Source organism: Nomascus leucogenys, chromosome 12 (genome assembly GCF_006542625.1).
Source record: "Nomascus leucogenys isolate Asia chromosome 12, Asia_NLE_v1, whole genome shotgun sequence".
Taxonomy (NCBI): Eukaryota; Metazoa; Chordata; class Mammalia; order Primates; family Hylobatidae; genus Nomascus; species Nomascus leucogenys.
Window position 1 is genome coordinate 75169484 of NC_044392.1, and position 19854 is coordinate 75189337.

General features: G+C 38.2%; 1 protein-coding gene across 2 annotated transcripts in view; it reads left to right on the forward strand.

The window, feature by feature from the left end:
* Positions 1-19854, forward strand: part of FRRS1 (ferric chelate reductase 1) — a 66643-nt gene that overhangs the window by 7264 nt on the left and 39525 nt on the right. Inside the window, exons 2-6 of one of the 2 annotated variants that reach the window (XM_030823248.1) lie at positions 10399-10503; positions 10637-10832; positions 11959-12095; positions 17324-17418; positions 18661-18808. In XM_030823248.1, the coding sequence (XP_030679108.1) occupies positions 10637-10832; positions 11959-12095; positions 17324-17418; positions 18661-18808 (576 nt within the window). In that variant the 5' untranslated portion in view covers positions 10399-10503. Of the gene's footprint in view, positions 1-10398; positions 10504-10636; positions 10833-11958; positions 12096-17323; positions 17419-18660; positions 18809-19854 lie in introns of those variants that run through there. The other variant, XM_030823247.1, reaches the window with a different exon arrangement.

Consider the following 19854-nt stretch of genomic DNA (forward strand, 5'->3'; position numbering starts at 1 on the left):
ACATTTCAATGTAGGTTCTTTCTATTTTCTATAAGTGTTGGCTGGCTGAGAAATAAAGAGAGACAGTATAAAGAGAGGAATTTTACAGCTGGGCCACTGGGGGTGACATCACATATCCGTAGGACCGTGATGTCCCCTAAGCCTCAAAACCAGCAAGTTTTTATTAAGGGTTTCAAAAGGGGAGAGGGTGTAAGAACAGGGAGCAGGTACAAAGATCACATGCTTCAAAGGGCAAAAAGCAGAACTACAAATAAGGGTCTAACAAAGATCACATGCTTCTGAGGGAACAGGACAAAGGGCAAAAGCAGAACTACTGATAAGCGTCTATGTTCAGCAGTACATGTATTGTCTTGATAAACATCTTAAACAACAGAAAACAGGGTTTGAGGGCAGAGAACTGGTCTGACCACAAATTTACCAGGGTGGAGTTTTTCCCCACCCTAGTAAGCCTGAGGGTACCGTAGGAGAACAGGGCATATCTCAGTCCTTATCTCAACCTCATAAGACAGACATTCCCAGAGCGGCCATTTATAGACCTCCCCCCAGGAATGCATTCTTTTCCCAGGGTATTAATATTAATATTCCTTGATAGGAAAATAATTTAGCGATATCTTCCCTACTTGCATGTCCGTTTATAGGCTCTCTGCAAGAAGAAAAATATGACTCTTTTTGCCTGATCCCACAGGCAGTCAGACCTTAGGGTTGTCTTCCCTTGTTCCCTAAAAATCATTGTTATTCTGTTCTTTTTCAAGGTGCACTGATTTCATATTGTTCAAACACACATGTTTTACAATCCATTTTTATAGTTAACACAGTATCATAGTGGTCCTGAGGTTACATACATCCTCAGCTTATGAAGATAACAGGATTAAGAGATTAAAGTAAAGACAGGTATAAGAAATTATAAAAGTATTATTTGGGAACTGATAAATGTCTATATTAAAATGAAATCTTCACAATTTATGTTCCTCTGCCACGGCTCCAGCCAGTCCCTCCATTCAGGGTCCCTGACTTCCCACAAAACCAGATTAGTTTCTAACTCAGTTTGGAATTTCAATTTCATTTTCTAATAGAAGCAATATGTGAAAGAAAAACAGAAACTTGACCTCAATTCATTATGCCAGGAGGAAAAAATTAAGCTGAAAGCTGAGTCATGCAAGCAACTGCATTTCCTTTTGTTTCAAAGCAGAGAGCTGCAGATAAAAGGTTAGATATCTCCACAGGTAGCTACTGTATGTTCATCTTATCTTATGTAAAGTGCCAGCTTACTGAGCATAAGCCAACACATACTTGACTATTCCCCTACCTGCTAATTTTGTCTTGGAACATGTGAATGACATGATCCTCTTTCCCCTCCAGCCCACTTTTCCCCTTTAGATATTGGAGCCCTGAAAGTCATCTTGGGAGAAAGGCACAGACGATAGACTGGTTCTGTGATTCTGTGTTTTTTTTTTTTTTTTTCTCCCAGGCATTGTCCTTAGCCTGGCAAAATAAATTTCTAAGTTGATTAACACCTGTCATAGATTACTCTTTGGTTTCCAAATATTATAAATGGTGGTTCTGTTTTCAAGCCAAAAGCCTAGAAATAAAAGCATGTTTAAGACATAAATTAATTAAACTGTATTGCACTTGTGCCAAAATAAAAGAAAATAATGCCCTTGTAATTCTCATAGTAAAATAAAATGAAAACAATATTTAGTAGGAAGTGGCTATTTACCTTAAACATTGTAGAATGTACTTGATGGAAGAAAAAAACGAGAATGCAACTAATGGAAATTCTGAAAGGAGCTTCCAAGTGACTTAAGGATTGCTGCGTTTTTATATTATGGGTAGTTAAACAACAACCTTTCTCATAGAGAAGATTACTGTGAGAATGCTAACTTATTAGCCATATTTATACTTTTTGTTCAGGCTCACAAATGGAATGAAGTGAGAATAAGGCATTTTTCTTTGGATAAATCCAGCTCCTATCTCCAAAAATTTTCCCTGTTGCTTAGCCTGTTTGTTCCTTTGATTCTGAGAATTTTTCTTTTTTACTGAAATTCTTGATACTCCTAATTTAGAACTTGATTCAAGGCTGAAACTTAATGGTCTATGCATGCCATAAAGTAATGTTCATCAGACTGCAGGTTAAGATTCATTGGTAGATCGTGAAATAATGCAGTAGAGTGTAACCAGCATAAAACAAAAAAAGGAAATAGGAAACATACACATCTATAACATATCATAAAGGTAAATAATGTTTCATGAAATGTTTGTTGGGTTATAATGTAAAAATATTTCTTATTTTGGATGTAGTAAACAAAAATTAAAACCACTATATATTGCAAAAAAAAAAAAAAGAGACCCTTTTCCAAATTATGTAGATATTTTATAGTGAACTATTTTGGCTAAGTTTTTGCTTTTTTGCATCTCCTTCTTCATAATTAAGAATTCCTTGTTGCCTCATACCTATGCATTAATTAAGACTCTCAGTACATGCTTCACTCATATCTTAGATAATGTAGAGTGGGTGTAACTGGGCTGAGTTCCCACAATTTTTTTGTGTGCATGTCAACTTTTGAACTCCTTTGATGCTTTAATTTAAAATAAATGACTAACAAGAGCTAGAACTTGAATGCAATATAACTAGACGTGATTCACTATTTGCTAGCTTAATCATCTGACATGGTTTTAAAAGATTGTTTTCCTCCTTTTTTCTTATTCTCACATGTTCTTAGAGTTGCACAATACTAAGACGTTTGATGACCGATTTATTTTTAAAAGTCTTTTGTTAACACATACTCCTTTTTCCAATGACTTTCTTACATCTAAATATTTTTGATTGAATTCTAGTTTTGTCTGAATTTTTACTTTGTAATAAATATATTCTCTTGATTAACATCACTTGCTTCTGTGGCACACAATCAAATAATAATTACATTTTCATCTAAGTACAAGAATTTTGTATTTACATAATAAAGAATATACTTGCTTTGAGGTTTTATCTTTATGTGAGATACATGTAGAACATGGTGTAAGCAGTCATCATACCCTTTTACTAAGCACTTGTCTTTCAGGTAAGAAAGAAAACTGTACAAATCTCATCAGGTTTGGGAATATTTTAGTTAGAGAATCAGGATAACTTCTCTTTTAGTTTTTTAAAATAATAAATTGCTCTGTCTTGGGTGGACAAAATACATCTTTTTTGTTTTATCTTCTATTTTGTATAGACAATAGAATGTGAATATTAATTTAAGAAAATCATACATAATTGGTAGGAGTCCTTTCTGTGCTTAAAGGATGATTTCGTAATATAATAGCTTATTGTTGACAGTCTATAATTTTAACTTAAATGTTTCCATTACTAACTCCTATTCTGTCATAATTATGTGATCTGTTAATATAGGTTGGCTAATGATTTTATGTATTAGTTTGAAAAAAAGTTGTACCTTAAAACATTAACTAGAAAACCATAATTAGCTATTATAATGAAAATAGAACTTTACCTTGAACAGTCAGCATTTGACAGAGGACAAAGAAGTTGCCATTGTACAGGTTCCTCTCTGACTTTGTTATATTTTCCTAATCGATGATGGGTGGTGGTGTCTTAGTCACTTCCCTTTCTTGTCTCATACTTCTTGCTCAAATAATTCCCAATATGCTTTTCCAAAATCATAAAATTTTAGCATTGAAGGTGGCCTTGAATGTCTTCTGGTTCACTTGGTGTATTTTGCAACTGATGAAACAGATTTAGTGACTTGGTTGATGCTGTTCGGCTGTTTAGTGCACAGCAGAGACTGGATATCAAGTTTTGTTTCCATTTTCACTGACAGAAAGTTAGTGCCAAATAAATATTTGTTAAACTGAAGTAACTATTTTCACTATACCATTCTTTAGGTAAGTGGCACATGACTACATTTAATCTTCTTAGTAGTGGCGAAGTCGATTAAATAGTGATCTTCCTTCCCTTCCTTCCCTCTCTCCCTTTGTCCCTCCTTCCCTTTCTCTCTCTCTCCCTCTGACCCCAGGCTGAAGTGCAGTGTCACAATCATAGCTCACTGCAGCTTTGACCTCTTGGGTTCAAGGAGCCCACCTTCCACCTCGGCCTCTTGAGTAGCTGAGACTACAGGCATGCCACTGTGCCTGGCTAATTTTTTTTTTTTTAAATTTTTGGAGAGACGGGGGTCTCACTTGTTGCCCAGGCTGGTCTCGAACTCCTGGCTTCAAGCAATTCTCCTGCTTTAGTCTCCCAAAGTTTTGGGATTATAGGTGTGAACTACTGCACCTGGCTGCAGTTATTTCCTTAAATATTCTGTTTCCTATAATAATCAACCATTATTATTATTATTATTTTTTTCTCCACAGATAAATCTTAAGCTCCTTTTATGTTGTAGATATTTTTCAGAAGCTCTTGGTTGGTTCATTTGTTTCTTTCACTCCTCCTTAAATGAAAAGAATTCTCCCCAGCTTTCATGTTTGATAAATAGTGGGGTATATGGTACTGTTGGACCCTATGCTGTTTACTTAGTAGCTCCTGGAATTAGGTGCAGGGCTGGTTAAAGTGTATATCTCCCAGCACAATATCTGGGGTTTAACAGGAATTCCTGTAGTTTAATTTAGTGAGGGATTTATTTATGTAACTATATATGTATTTAATGCTGTAAATTTCCCCTTAAGCACTGCTTTTGCGGCATCCCACAAATTTATTCTCTTAAATTTATTAAGTTGTATCTTATGGCCCAGAATGTAGTCTATCTTGGTGAACATTCCATGTGAGCTTGAAGAGAATGTGTATTCTTTTGTTGGATGAAATAGTCTGTGGATATCCATTATATCCAGTTGACTGATGTTGCTGAATTCACCCATGTCTTTAATGATTTTCTGCCTTCTGGATCTGTGCATTTCTCTCTCTCTCTTTCTCTCTCTCTCTTTGAGACAAGGTCTCACTCTCTGTTGCTCAGGCAGGAGTGCAGGGGTGTGGTGTGACCATAGCTAACTGCAACCTTGAACTCCTGTGTTCAAGTCATCCTCCCCCCTAAGCCTCTTGAGTAGCTGAGACTACTTGTGTAGTCCACTGCACCCAACTATTTATTTACTTACTTGTTTGTTTGTTTTTACAGACAGTCTCATTATGTTGCCTAGGCTGGTCTCGAATTCCTGGCCTTATGTGATCTTCCCTCCTTGGCCTAACAAAGTGCTGGGATTATGGGCATGAGCCATGGTACCCAGCCTGGATCTGTCCATTTCTGATAGTGGATTCATCTATTTCTCCATATAGTTCTATTAGTTTTTGCCTCACTTATTTTGATGCTCTATTGCATTGTTATGTCTTCTTGGAGAATTGACCCTTTTATTATTAGGTAAAGCTCTCTTTATCTCTGATAACTTTCCTTGGTTTGAAGTCTACTGTCTGAAATTAATGTAGCTACTCCTGCTTTCTTTAAATTAGTGTTAGCATAGTATATCTTTCTCTATCCATTTACTTTTAATCTATATGTGTTTTTATATTTAAAGTGGGTGTCCTGTAGAAAACATATAATAGGGTATATTTCCTGATCCACTTTGACAATCTGTCTTTTAATTGCTACATTTAGACAATTGACATTTAAAGTAATTAGTGATATACAGGGACAGCTTGTTTTTTTTTTTCGGAGTCTTGCTCTGTCACCCAGGCTGGAGTGCAGTGGCGTGATCACGGCTCACTGCAAGCTCTGCCTCCTGGGTTCACGCCATTCTCTTGCCTCAGCCTCCTGAGTAGCTGGGACTACAGGTGCCCGCCCGCAACGCCCAGCTAACTTTTTTTTGTATTTTTTTAGTAGAGACGGGCTTTCACCATGTTAGCCAGGATGGTCTCGATTTCTTGACCTCGTGATCCACCCGCCTCAGCCTCCCAAAGTGTTGGGATTATAGGCGTGAGCCACCGCGCCCAGCCAGGGATAGCTTGTTTTATGGCACTTCACTTTATTGTGCTTTGCAGATAATGTGTTTTTTACAAATTGAAGGTTTGTCTTTTTTTAAAAAAATCAAATTATAAAAAAATTTATAAAATTATTAAAAAAAGAAAAAGGGTCTTGTTATGTTGCCCAGGCTGGTTTCAAACTCCTGGGCTCAAGCAATCTTCCTTCCCTTCCCTCCCAATGTGCTGGGATTACAGGCATGAGCCACCACACCCAGCCTTTTTTTTTTTTTTTTTTTTTTTATTGAGACAGAGGTCTTGCTTTATTACCCAGGCTGGAGTGCAGTGGTGTAATCATAGCTCACTGCCACCTTGAATTCTTGGGCTCAATGGATCCTCCTGCCTCAGCCTCTTAAGTAGCTGGGGTCATAGGCGCATGCCACCACAGCCAGCTAATTTTTTCATTTTTTTGTAGACATGAGGTCTCACCATGTTGCCCAGGCTGGTCTTGAACTCCTGAACTCAAGGGATCCTTCATCCCCAGCCTCTCAAAGTGTTGGGATAATAGCGTTGAGGTTCCCTTGAGCCCAGGGTTTGGAGACCAGCCCCCTTGTCCTGTGCCTGGCTACAAATTAAGGCTTGTGGCAACTTCTCATTGAGCAAGTCTGTCGGCACCATTTTTCCAACAGCATGTGCTCACTTTGTGTCTCTATGTCACATTTTGGTAAATTTCTATTTTATTATTTATTATTTATTTTTATTTTTAATTAAAAAATAGAGATGGGGGTCTCATTATATTGCCCAGGCTGGTCTTGAACTACTGGGTTCAAGCAATCCTCCCAACTCGGCCTCCCAAAATGCTGGGATTACAGGTGTGAGCCACCACACTTGGCCACGATTTTGCAAGTTTCTAAACTTTTTCATTATATCTGTTATGGTGATCTGTGATCAGTGATCTTTGATGTTTCTATTGTTTTGGAGAGACACAAACTGCACCCGTATAAGATGGCAAACTTAATTGATAACTGTGTATGTTCTGACTGCTCCACCAACTGGCTATTCTCCAATCTCTCTCCTTCTCCTCAGGCCTCCCTATTCCCTGAGGCACAACAATACTGAAATTGGGCCAGTTAAGAACCCTATAGTGGCCTGTAAGTGTTCAAGTGAAAGGAAGAGTCATGTATCTTTCACTTTCAATCAAAAGCTAGAAATGATTAAGCTTAGTGAGGAAGGCAAGCCAAAAGCCAAGACTGGCTGAAAGTCAGGCCTCTTGTTCCAGTCAGCCAAGTTGTAAATGCAAAGAGAAAGTTGTTGAAGAAAATGATTACTCCAGTGAACATATGAATGATAAGAAGGCACCTTATTGTTGATACGGAGAAAGTTTTAGTGGTCTGGATAGAAGATCAAACCAGCCACAACATTTCCTTAAGCCAAAGTCTAATCCAGAGTAAGGTCCTACCTTTCTTTAATTCTATGAAGGCTGAGAGAGGTAGGTCCCTGAGAGAGAGGTCCCTGCTCTATCTCACCATCCCTTATGTCTTGTCATTTATTTTGCTGATATAGAAGCATACGAAAGTAAGCATACATAAACATATACAAATAATTATATGTATTATTATTTTGAACAAACTTTCATGTTAGACTAAGTGGAAGAAAAACGTTTTTACTTTACCTTCACTTATTTCTTCTCTAATGCTCTCCTTTCTTTATGTAGATCTGAATTTCTGAACTTTATTGTTTTCCTTTTCTCTCAGGAATTTCTTTTCACTTTTCTTGCAAGATAGGTTTTACCAGCAACACATTCCCTCAATTTTTGTTTATCTGAGAAAGCCTTCATATTTCTTCTTCACTTTTGAGAGGTAATTTTTTGGGGTATAGAATTCTATGGTGCCACTTTTTTCTCTCAACACTTTAAATATTTCACCCTACTCTCTTCTTGCTTGTGTAGTTTCTGAGCAAAAGTCAGATATAGTTCTCATCTTTGTTCCTATCTTTTTCCTCTGGCTTCTTTCAGGATTTAAAAAAAAAATCTTAGATTTCTGTAGTTTGAAAATGATATGCCATATTAATCAGGGTTTTCCAAAGTTACAGATTAAAATAAGATTTTGTTTATATTTATTATAGATATTTATTATGGAAATTGACTTGTGATTCTGAAAGCCCACAAGTCTCAAAATCTGTTGTCTACAAGCTGAAGAACCAGGAAAGCTCTGGAGTAGTTCAGTGTAAGCCTAAAGGCCTAAGAACCAGGGGAACCCATAGTGCACCTCCTGGTCAGGTCTGAGGGCCTTGGGTTGGGGAAAGGATTGCTGGTGTAAGTCTTGTGGTTTTAAGGCCCCAGGACCAGGAACCTTGATGTCTGAGGGCAAGAGAAGAGGGATGTCTCAGATCAAGAAGACAGAGTAATTCCGCCTTCCTCTGCTTTTTTATTCTATTTAGGCCCTCAGAGGATTAGATGATACCTACCCACTTTGGTGAGGTGATCTTTGCTACTCAGTTTCCTGATTGAGATGCTAACCTCTTTCAGAAATACATTCATAGACACTTCCAGAAATAATATTTTATCAGCTATCAGAACATCCTTCAGCCCAGTCAAGTTGACATACAAATTAACCATCATATATACCTAGAGGTAGTTTTTTATTTATTATTTATTTATTTATCCCACTTGGTATTGTGTGTCTGATAATAGTTTGGGGGAAATTCTCAGTCATTCTGTTTCAAATAATTCTTCTGTTTTCTTCCCTCTTCTTCTGGAATTCCCATTCCATGTATGTTGTACCTTTTGTAGTTCCACAGTTTTTGGATCTGTTCTCTTTTTTTCAGTCTTTTTTTTTTCTTTTCAGTTTGATATTTTTCTATTGAGATATCTTCAAGCTAAGAGATTCTTTTCTCAGATATGTCCAGTCTACTCATAAGCTCATACTTCACTTCTTTTAAAGTGTTTTTGGTCTCTAGCATTTCTTTTGGTTCTGAGAATTTCCATCTCTGTGCATTTGTTCTTGCATGCCATCTACTTTATCCATTGGAGCATTTAGCATCTTAATCATAATGTTGTAAATTCCTGGTCTAATAATTCCAACATCTCCATCATATCTAAGTCTGGTTCTGAGGCTTGCTCTGTTTCTTCAAATTGTGTTCTCTGCCTTTCAGTATGCCTTGTAATTTGTTCTTAATAACTGGACGTGATGCAGTGGGTAAAAGGAACTGCTGTAAATAGGCCTTTAATAATGTGGTGGTAAGGCGTGGGAGGAGGAGAACTGTTCTGTAGTCCTGTGAGTAGACCTCAGTCTTTTAATGAGCTTATGCCCCTGGAGTGTGAACTTCACAACTGCTTCAAGGTTCTTCCCCCACTTAAGTGAAACAGGATGGCTAATGTGGGCAGGAGTTGGGTATTTCCCTTCCTCCAGGTCATGTAGGCTCTGATAAAACCCCAGCAGGTTAGGCTGCAGTTAAATAGTTGCTCCTGATTGACGTAACTAAAAAACAATAATTTTTTCTAGTGATTCTAAGGCTGCTATTATTTTTGTCTATGACCAGATATATGATATAGAAAACTCCTTTTCTGTAAATAATAAACTGCCTCTTAGGCGTTTCCCATCTGCAACCTGTCCATGGTGTTAACTTTATTTACTGCCATGTATCATGTCACTGCTCATCACCTCCAGCCTTGTTGAGTTCTGTGATTTGCAGGTTTTGAATATATGAATCAAGCAAAGTGGTTGATCTGGGCTACAAGAGGGTGGGACTGAGGTAAAGTAGCTGGTTTTCTATTATCCAGATGCTAAGAGGAAGTTTGGAGCCGTGGGAGGGAAGGAGATTGTGTGGGCTGACAATTGTGTTTCTTAATTCAGAAGTATCTGGGCTACAGGTAGTAGAATTATTATTTCTACCAATTGGTTCTCTGTTATCCTCAGTTTTCAGTATTACAAATTAAATAATCCACCCAGTCATCATGATCAGTTTAATAGGAAGTTGGGAAAAGTCTTATCATAGATTTATTCAGGTGATGATATTTAAATCCAGAAGAAATATTTCTTCTTTGTTCTTAAAGCTTTCTAGGATGACGTGGAGTAAAACCTTTTGCTTTTATTGACTAGTTTATTATTTCCAATTGATAATAAAGAAAGCTATTATTTATTATCTTCCTTGTCAGATTTTGAGCTATATTTTCATTTTTATTTAAACAACATTGGGCCAGGCACAGTGGCTCATGCCTGTAATCCTAGAACTTTGGGAGGCCAAGGTGGGCGGATCACCTAAGGTCAGGAGTTCAAGACCAGCCTGGTGTAACTCTGTCTCTAACAAAATACAAAAATTAGCCAGGTGTGGTGACGCATGCCTCTATTCCCAGCTACTGGGGAAGCTGAGGCAGGAGAATCACTTGAACCTGGGAGGCAGAGGTTGCAGTGAGCCGAGATCGTGCCATTGCACTCCAGCTTGGGCAACAGAGCGAGATCTCTGTCTTGAGAGAAAAAAAACAACATTGAAAAGAGGGTCTTTGTTTCCTTATTTTTCAGGTAAGGAAGTGGAGGATTAAATGATTTGCCCAAAGTCTCACAGTAATTTGTAGAGCTGAGATTGAAATTCAGGTGAAACTTCACATATCACATTCTTTTTATCAGGTATGTTGAGAATATGGTTTGCCGAACACAGAAAGCAAGTAGTTACCTAGAATTACAGTCCTGTTGTGTAAAAGCTTTTATATTTTACTTTAATTATATATGACAATAATGTGCTTTTACCCTTCTTTTTGAGATGGCAGTTTCTGGATTTACTCTTGGTACCTGCATACTTCTGTTGCACATTAGTTATGTGACTAATTATCCCAATGGAAAAGTAACACAGTCATGCCATGGAATGATTCCTGAACATGGTCATAGTCCACAGTCTGTTCCTGTTCATGACATTTATGTGAGTCAGATGACATTCAGGCCAGGAGATCAGATTGAAGGTACCGTGCTGGGATTAACTGTTTACATTTTGGATTTCACTCTTTTACTGTTTATTGAATCTTTATTATTATTTGATTTAGATGATTTCATTTAAATCTGTTTTCTTTTGTAAGATACTATCATACTTCTTGTTTTTGGTTCCAGATGACTATATTACTTAAATAGTCTGTGTATTCCCCATCCAGAACAGGCTTTAAAATAAGTTTTTATCGTTATTTACTATTTTTATTAATTGTGCTATCACTTCAAGAGAAGAGAAAAATAAAGTTTATTTTATCTTGTTTAAAATATAATAAACCCTTGTCCTTCTTGACATCACATAGTTTTAAGAATAATTCTCTAATTTCTCTGGTAAAATGTAGGCTGATTATTAAAGATAAATCTATCACAGCATTTTGCAAACTGTATTTTTTGCAACTCTAGAAATGCAAAATGTTAACAGGTACTCTGTTACTTAGAGAGTAAATAGAAAAATAAGTTTGGAATATTCTGTGTGGTATGTAATATAACCTTAGAGTTCACACTGTACAGTAGGATATTAAATACCCTAAGAAATTTGCAGTAAAGAAACAAGTATTTACTTTCATCCAGTGTTTTTCTTTTTTTTTAATTCAATAAGAATTTATTGAGTGTCACTGTGAGCCAGACACTGTGTTAAATACTGGAATTCAAAAGAAAACACCTCATGTTTTTTCCTCTAATGAGGTCAAGTAAACATTTTTTTTTAAAAACTTTTATTTTGGGTTCAGGGGTACATGTGCAGATTTGTTTATAGGTAAATTCCATGTCATGAGGGTTTGGTGTACAGATTATTTCATCACTCAGGTGACAAACATAGTACCCAATTGGTATCATCTAGCATTTTCCAAACTAACTTAGCCTTATGGACTGCCCCTGGACCATCACCTATTTTTCTTTTCTCTTTGCGGAATGGCTATTAATATCTCACAGAGTGAATATCTTATGGAACACAGTTTAGAGCTTCTTTGCCTATAGGATGACTCTTTTCTCTCCAGGAGTACTTTTGCATATGTAGACCTCATTGTAATTGTAATGTACGACCTCTAAACATTTTTTTTTTGATATTACTAAACTTTTTAACGAACCCTTTTGTCTTTTTCTCAGTTACTTTGTCAGGGCATCCATTTAAAGGCTTTCTCCTAGAAGCACGTAATGCTGAGGATCTGAATGGCCCTCCTATTGGCTCCTTCACATTGATTGACAGTGAAGTGTCACAACTTTTGACCTGTGAAGATATACAGGTTTGTGTTTAGAGTTGATCCTTGAACAATGTGGAGGTTACAGGTGCCGACCTCACCCCTGGGGAAATTGGAAATCTGGTATAACTTTTGACTCCCCCCACACTTAACTACAAATAGCCTATTGTTGACCAGAAGCCTTACTGATAACAAATAGTTGATTAACACATATTTTGTATTTATATGCGTTATACACTGTATTCTTACAATAAAGTAAGCTAGACAAGAGAAAAATCTTATTAAGAAAATAAGAGAAAATATATTTACTATTCATTAAATAGAAATGAATTATCATAAAGGTCTTTATTTCCATTGCCTTCATGTTGAATGGGCTGGAGAGGAGAAGGAAGAGGAGTGGCTGGTCTTGCTGTCTTGGGGTGGGTGAAGGAGGTGGAAGGGGAGGCAGGAGAGGCACCACACTGGTGTAACTTTATAGAAATACATTGTAATTTCTGTCTGACTTTTTTGTTTTTTCATTTTCTTAAAAATGTTTCTATATGGTGCCAATTCTTCCCTGCTTTGCTTTAGTTTCAGTGCTATATCATAGGAGGGTCCATGTCGTAGAAGGCAAAAGCAGTGTTGAATAATTGGAACCCTTCTGCCAGGTTGTCTAATGTCAGTTTGTTTTCTGGGACTGCGTCTTCTCCATAGTCCTCATCGTCATCTGGCACTGGTTTGGAAACACTCACCATCAAGTTGTCTTCTGTTAATTCTTCTGTTGTGGTGTCTATTAGCTCTTGAATTTCTTGAAGATTCACATCTTGAAACCCTTCGTCGCCCACCTTTTTTTTTTTTGCCATATCCACAGTCTCTTTTATGATTCCTTGATTGGCTCTGTAAATCTTTAAAAGTCATGCACAACATCTAGATACAGTGTTTCTTCAGCAGGAATTTATTGTTTTGGGCTTGATGGCTGTCTTGGCTTTTTCTATAACAACAATAGTATCTTCAATGGTGTAATCCTTCCAGACTTTCATGATGTTCTATCAGAGTTCTCTTCCATAGCGTTGACAATCCTTTCCATCGAGTATTGTGTGTAAAGAGCCTTACATGTCCTTAAGACTTCCTGAGCTAGAGACTGAGTTAGACACATTGTATTTGGAGGCAAGGAGGCGACTTCAGTGGCTTTGGTGTTGAGCTCGTGGGGTTCTGGGTAGCAGGGGCATTGTCTAATATTGTATTAGGCTGTTCCTGTGTTGCTAAAAGAAGTACCTAAGACCAGGTAATTTAATAAGGAAAGAGGCTTAATTGGCTCACTGTTCTGCAGGCTGTACAACCGGCACTGGCATCTGCTCAGCTTCTGGGGAGGGCTTAGGGAGGCCTCATGGCCTTTTACTCATGGCAGGAGCTGAAGCAGGAGCAGGCACTTTACATGGTGAAAGCAACAGCAAGAGAGAGTTGGTGGGGGGGAGGTGCCACATTTTACAACAACAAGATCTTGCTCACTATCTCGAGGAATAGCACCAAGCCATGAGGAATCTGCTCTCCTGACCTAAACACCTCCCACCAGTTCCCACCTCCAACATTGGCGATTGCAATTTAACTTGAGAGTTGGATGGGGACAAATATCCAAACTATATCAAATATCAATAGAACATTTATTTATTTATTTATTTATTTAGAGACAGAGTCTCGCTCTGTCATCCAGGCTGGAGTGCAGTGGTGCGATCTCAGCTCACTGCAGCCTTTGCCTCCTGGGTTCAAGTGATTCTCCTGCCTCAGCCTCCTGAGTAGCTGGGATTATAGGCGCCCACCACCATGCATAGCTAATTTTTGTATTTTTAGTAGAAATGGGGTTTCATCATGTTGGCCAGGCTGGTCTCGAACTCCTGTCCTCAAGTGATCTGCCCGCCTCGGCCTCCCAAAGCACCGGGATTACATGCATGACCCACCGTGCCTTTAAAAGAACCTTTAAAAGGCAGTCTTTTACTGGCAAGGTGCTTCTTGTCTTCAGAGGTAAAACGTCCATGGAGCCAATCCAGACAAAGGTTTCTTATTGTCCAGGACTTCTTGTAGTTACAACCCAAACACCGGCAGCTGATGTTTCCCTTCAAGGATCGGGGATTAGCAGCTAGCAGCTTTATAGGTAAGAGCAGTCCTGATCATTAACTGACTGCATTTGCACAAAACAGTAGAGATAGCCTGCTCTTGCTTGCCCTAAATCCTGGTGCTTGCTTCTCTTCTTTACTAATAAGTGCCTTTGTGGCATGTATTTCCAAAATCGGGCACTTTCGTCTGCATTAAAAACCTGTTCAGGCAGATACACTTTCTCCTCAGTGATTTTCTTTTCTTTCTTTTTTTTTTTTTTTTTGAGACGGAGTCTCCCTCTGTCGCCCAGGCTGGAGTGCAGTGGCGTGATCTCGGCTCACTGCAAGCTCCGCCTCCCGGGTTCACGCCATTCTCCTGCCTCAGCCTCCCGAGTAGCTGGGACTACAGGCGCCCACCACAACGCCTGGCTAATTTTTTGTATTATTATTATTATTATTTTTGGACGGAGTTTCATTCTTGTTGCCCAGGCTGTAGTGCAATGGCGGGATCTTGGCTCACCGCAACCTCCGCCTACTGGGTTCCCGCCTCAGCCTCCTGAGTAGCTGGGATTACAGGCATGTGCTACCACGCCCGGCTAATTTTGTATTTTTAGTAGAGATGGAGTTTCTCCATGTTGGTCAGGCTGGTCTTGAACTCCCGACCTCAGGTGATCCGCCCGCCTCGGCCTCTCAAAGTACTGGGATTACAGGCATGAGCCACTGCGCCCAGCCTTTTGTATTTTTAGGAGAGATGGGGTTTCACCGTGTTAGCCGGGATGGTATCATCAATGATTTTCTTTTTTTTTTTTTTTTGAGACGGAGTCTCGCTGTGTCCCCCAGGTTGGAGTGCAGTGGCGCGATCTCAGCTCACTGCAAGCTCCGCCTCCTGGGTTCACGCCATTCTCCTGCCTCAGCCTCCTGAGTAGCTGGGACTACAGGCGCTCGCCAACACGCCCGGCTAATTTTTTGTATTTTTAGTAGAAACGGGGTTTCACCGTGTTAGCCAAGATTGTCTCGATCTCCTGACCTCGTGATCCGATCAATGATTTTCTTAATGATGCCTGGGAACTTGCCTGCTGCCTCTTGGTCAATAGAAGCTGCTTCTCTTGTTATCTTGACATTTTAAAAGCCAAACTTTTTTTCTAAAATTATCAAACTATCCTTTGCTGGCATTAAATTCTCCAGCTTTAGACCCTTCACCTTCCATTTGCTTTAAGTTGTCATATAATGACTTTGCTTTTTCTTGAATAATATTATTCTACAAGTATCCCTTTCTTATAGCAATTCTTACACCTGCCTAAAAGCTGCATTTCCGATATGAGATGAAAAGGTCTTTCACAAAAAGTGTGAGGTTTTTGCATCTGTTGGCACAGCTGCAGTGACAGCTTCACGAATTTTCTTTTCTTTTTTCTTCTTTTTTTTTTTACAGTGGTTCTTATACTGGGGGTTCATTTATCTTGATATGGTGGGCAACTGCAGCAGCAGACCTTAATCTACAGTACATATCCAGCAATTCAACTTTTTCTTGTAATGTCATGAATTTTCTCTGCTTCTTAGGAACACTTACCGCATCACTAGTGGCACTTCGTATGGCCCCATGGTGTTATTCAAGGTTTACAGTAGGGCACAAAACACGATAAAAGCTGGGTGCAGTGGCTCATCCCTCTAATCCCAGTACTTTGGGAGGCTGAGGCTGGTGGATTGCTTGAGCTCAGGAGTTTGAGACCAGACTGGGAACATGGCGAAACCCCGTCTCTACAAAAGAATACAAAAATTAGCTGGGTGTGGTGGCATGTGCTTGTAGTCCCAACTACAGTTAATTTTATGCAGTTATGATTTAATACTGCATTTTTACATTTGTTTATATGTCTCTGTGAATGGCACATGTGCGGTCTGTTTGTGTATGTATGTTTTGATAAATTTTAACTTTTTGTAATAGGTATGTGCATATTTTATGGGTAGTAAATGATAAAATAGACTAATACCTACATATTTTGTGCATTTAAGACATACCTAACTTTTTAATTTTTTCAATATTTCTAGCCTATGCAATTTGTCTGAGTTTTTTCAAATTGTTGAAAACCTCCAAATGCTTTTCTACTACACTTATTGAAAAAAATCTGCATATAAGTGGACCTATGCACTTCAAGCCTGTATTGTTGAAGGGTCAACTGTAGTTTGAAATTGCTCTCTGTCAGTTTTTTTTGGGGTCTTTTCACTATAAGGTGGTGGTTGCAAGATAAATGATGACATTAACCATGTATTGTAAACATCTAAATGGATTCACAACAATCAGACTTTTTCCTTAATTTTACTTGCAATATATTTTTACACATCAGCACCCTATGAAAGATAGAATAGTTTGAAGAATTTATAGCTTGTGATGTTTTATATGAATATTGGCTCTTATTATATTAATTTTTGAAGAGTTTTAATATTGAAGGCAGAGATCTAGAGTATGACAAGAGTCTAATTTTTTTTTCATTTATTTATTCATTCATCCATTTATTTTTACACCAAAAATAGTCCTGAATGGGAGGGATAGGTGATGGACAAGACTTACTCTTGCTCCTTGAAGAACTCCTTACTTTACATATAAGCACATCTATGAACACATAAGTAGAACAGTGTGATAACTTTGGTTAGAAGCATACACAGTGAGTGGGAAGCATAGCAGAGGGAGCCACACACAGCCTGGAAGGAATTGGGAAAGAGCTTCTTGGAGGAGGTGATCTTCAAGTAAGGCCTCAAAGAATGAGTAGGAGTTGGCCACGTGCATGAAAGTGGGAAACAAGATTGTTCTAGAGAAAGGAATTACTAAAATATCATGCTACATATTTGAAGGCAGGAAGTTTTTCGAAGAATCTTCTGCATTCTATTTGTATCTATTAATGGAAGAGATATAAATTTATAATGTACATGAAACAATGAGCAAGCTCTATCTAGTGTTAACATACCCAGTGTTCATAGCTCTCTTCAGTTCTTAGATTTCTGTGGACTCTCATTTATTCACAGAGCCAGCTGCTAATATGTTCTCAACCAATCAACATTTCATTTATGGAGTGCTTGAGTCCTTCTAAGTAAAATAGTCTTCACCAGAATGCTAACGTCATGCAATGATAAATTACTTTGCAAAATGATAGAACTTCCTGCCATGCTGAGCTATTGAGTACTGAATGGTAGCTCTTTTCCCCTTTATTTCAGGGATCAGCAGTGAGTCACAGAAGTGCATCTAAAAAAACAGAAATTAAAGTCTACTGGAATGCTCCAAGCAGTGCTCCAAATCATATACAGTTTCTGTGAGTATAAGAGTTTACAATTCTGGGCCAGGCATGGTGGCTCATGCCTGTAATCCCAGAACTTTGGGATGCCAAGGTGGTGGATCACTTGAGCCCAGGATTTTGAGACTGGCCTGGGCAACATGGTGAAACCTCATCTCCAAAAAAATGAAAAAAAAGTTTACAACTCTGTAACTACTAGCATAATTGAAACCATAATTAGTCTGTATCATTTCCTGTGCCTATTAGACGTTCACGCATGTAGGAGAGCTTTGGTATAGTAATAACACCACCTTCCTGATGCAGGAGTTTGTTTTGCTTTTTACCAGTGTATACCTATCACCTAGTGCAGGACCTGTCGCCAAATAGGCACTTAATAGACATTTGTTGAGTGAATGAAGTCTTCTACTGCCTTAATCCTAATAAGAGCTATCAATTAATACTGGAGTCTTTATGTTATATAATACTACTTTTAAGCTTGCTCCTGTATTAGCATTAGAATACAAATGAAAGTCTTGAAATTTGGATGACTCTTACTCTTTTGCAGTGTTACAACGTGCAGATTAGACTCTCAGAAAAGACTGCATGCCTCTCAAATTATGAAACTCAGTAGAATTAAAACAGAACTTCTTCCTTATCCTACATACAAGGGGAAATGGAATGTTATAATGCCATCTAATGATTTCTGAGGGGTGATGTGGACATATATTTTAAGGGAAGGATTGCTATCCTGACATGTCTGTTTTCTTCACTTTGTGCGTGGGTCCCCAACACACATTAACACAACTCTGCACTGGTATGTTAGATGGAATGTGAAAAAGGGGGTGTGACCCCAGTGAAAGCTGATGGTTACTGATGCAGCCTCTATTATAGCTTCTTGCTGTAGTTGCTTGCTACACACACCCTTTGGAAGAATTGAATACTGCACTCTGAAATGACTAGTATGTTCTTCATATGCCAGGAAGTAGAAATCTGCGCAGTTTTATCCCTGGGTCTGACATCATGGCTGTTGTGAATATGCCCCCAAAACAGACAAATAAGAAAAGAGGGACAGAGGGAGAGAAAGCAATAAAAATTCATCAAGTGATGGGGTGGGAGAGAGTGGTTAGAGGTTTGCCTCAGACAAAATTAATAGTCCTATTAGGTAGTAAGTCATGTTTTTCTAGTTAAGTCTCTCTCTCTTTTTTTTTTTTCCTTTAATGTTTTGATCTGATTGTGACAGGACACAATTAGGTTTCTAATCTCACTGGTATTGCATTTCAGAGTCACAGTTGTTGAGAAGTACAAAATCTACTGGGTGAAGATTCCTGGTCCTATAATTTCACAACCAAATGCATTTCCTTTTACAACACCTAAAGCTACAATAGTACCTTTGCCAACGTTGCCTCCAGTTTCCCACTTAACCAAACCAGTAAGTAACAATTTTATTTTCTCTGTAGAGATGGGGTTTCACCATGTTGCGCAGGCTGGTCTCGAACTCCTGAGCTCAAGTGATCCTCCTGCCTTGGAGTCACAAAGTGCTTGGGATTACAGGTGTGAGCCACTGTGCCCAGCTTAAGTAACATTTTTATAGCTTCATTAAATGTAATCTAAATAATATGTGGCCAAACATAATGTCCATATATTATAAAATGCAGAAGAGAAGGTAAACAAAATAAGACATTACATAGGAGTAAAGTGCTGTACTTAGTTTTCTGTATGTGAGCAAAGAGGTAAATTTGTGGTTGGAAATTGTGGTTCTGTGTACTTTGTGTGACAAAGAGCATAGAGAAGTAACTGTGCTGGGTAATGGTAGCACGTTTTGGGGTCCTCTGTAGGAATCTGAAGGAAGCGTTCATTGCAACCTTATGACTTACAGGTTAGAATGAAGGGAATGCAAGACCCTACATGTTCAAGGTGTGGTCATGACATTCACCTGTAGTCTCTACTGGTAGTGGATATGTTTTCATTTGAAAGTAAATCTGATGAAGCAATAGTTTTTTTTTCTTTCTTTTAAACACAGCCAGATATCAAACGAAGAGCTTAAGTTAAATTTAGACAAGATTTGGAGGAGATTCTTGAAGTGGTGATATAACTCTTAGATCTCATTTCATTAAGGTCAAAGAGTCCTAGGGAATTGTATATGCTGAACAATAGAAAATCTCCTGTAAATTCATCAGTTAGAATTTCATCTAGGCCCTCTGATTCAAAAGATTTATGATTGACAAGACATATCTTGGAAAGTGTTATGCATATTAGAAACATTAGGAAGAAGGGTTTTACTGCAGGAAATTCTGATAAGTTAGACTTCTTAATTCAGAAGTGCATAAAATAAAAAAAAACGTGTTGCGAAAGGTTGTTTCAGTTGAAAGAACAAACATGGGCCTAAATACTGACTTGCCTAATTTTCATGTGTCTTTGGGCAAATTATTTAATTTTCAGTCTCAGTTTCCTCACCTATAGAAAGAGATGTAATAA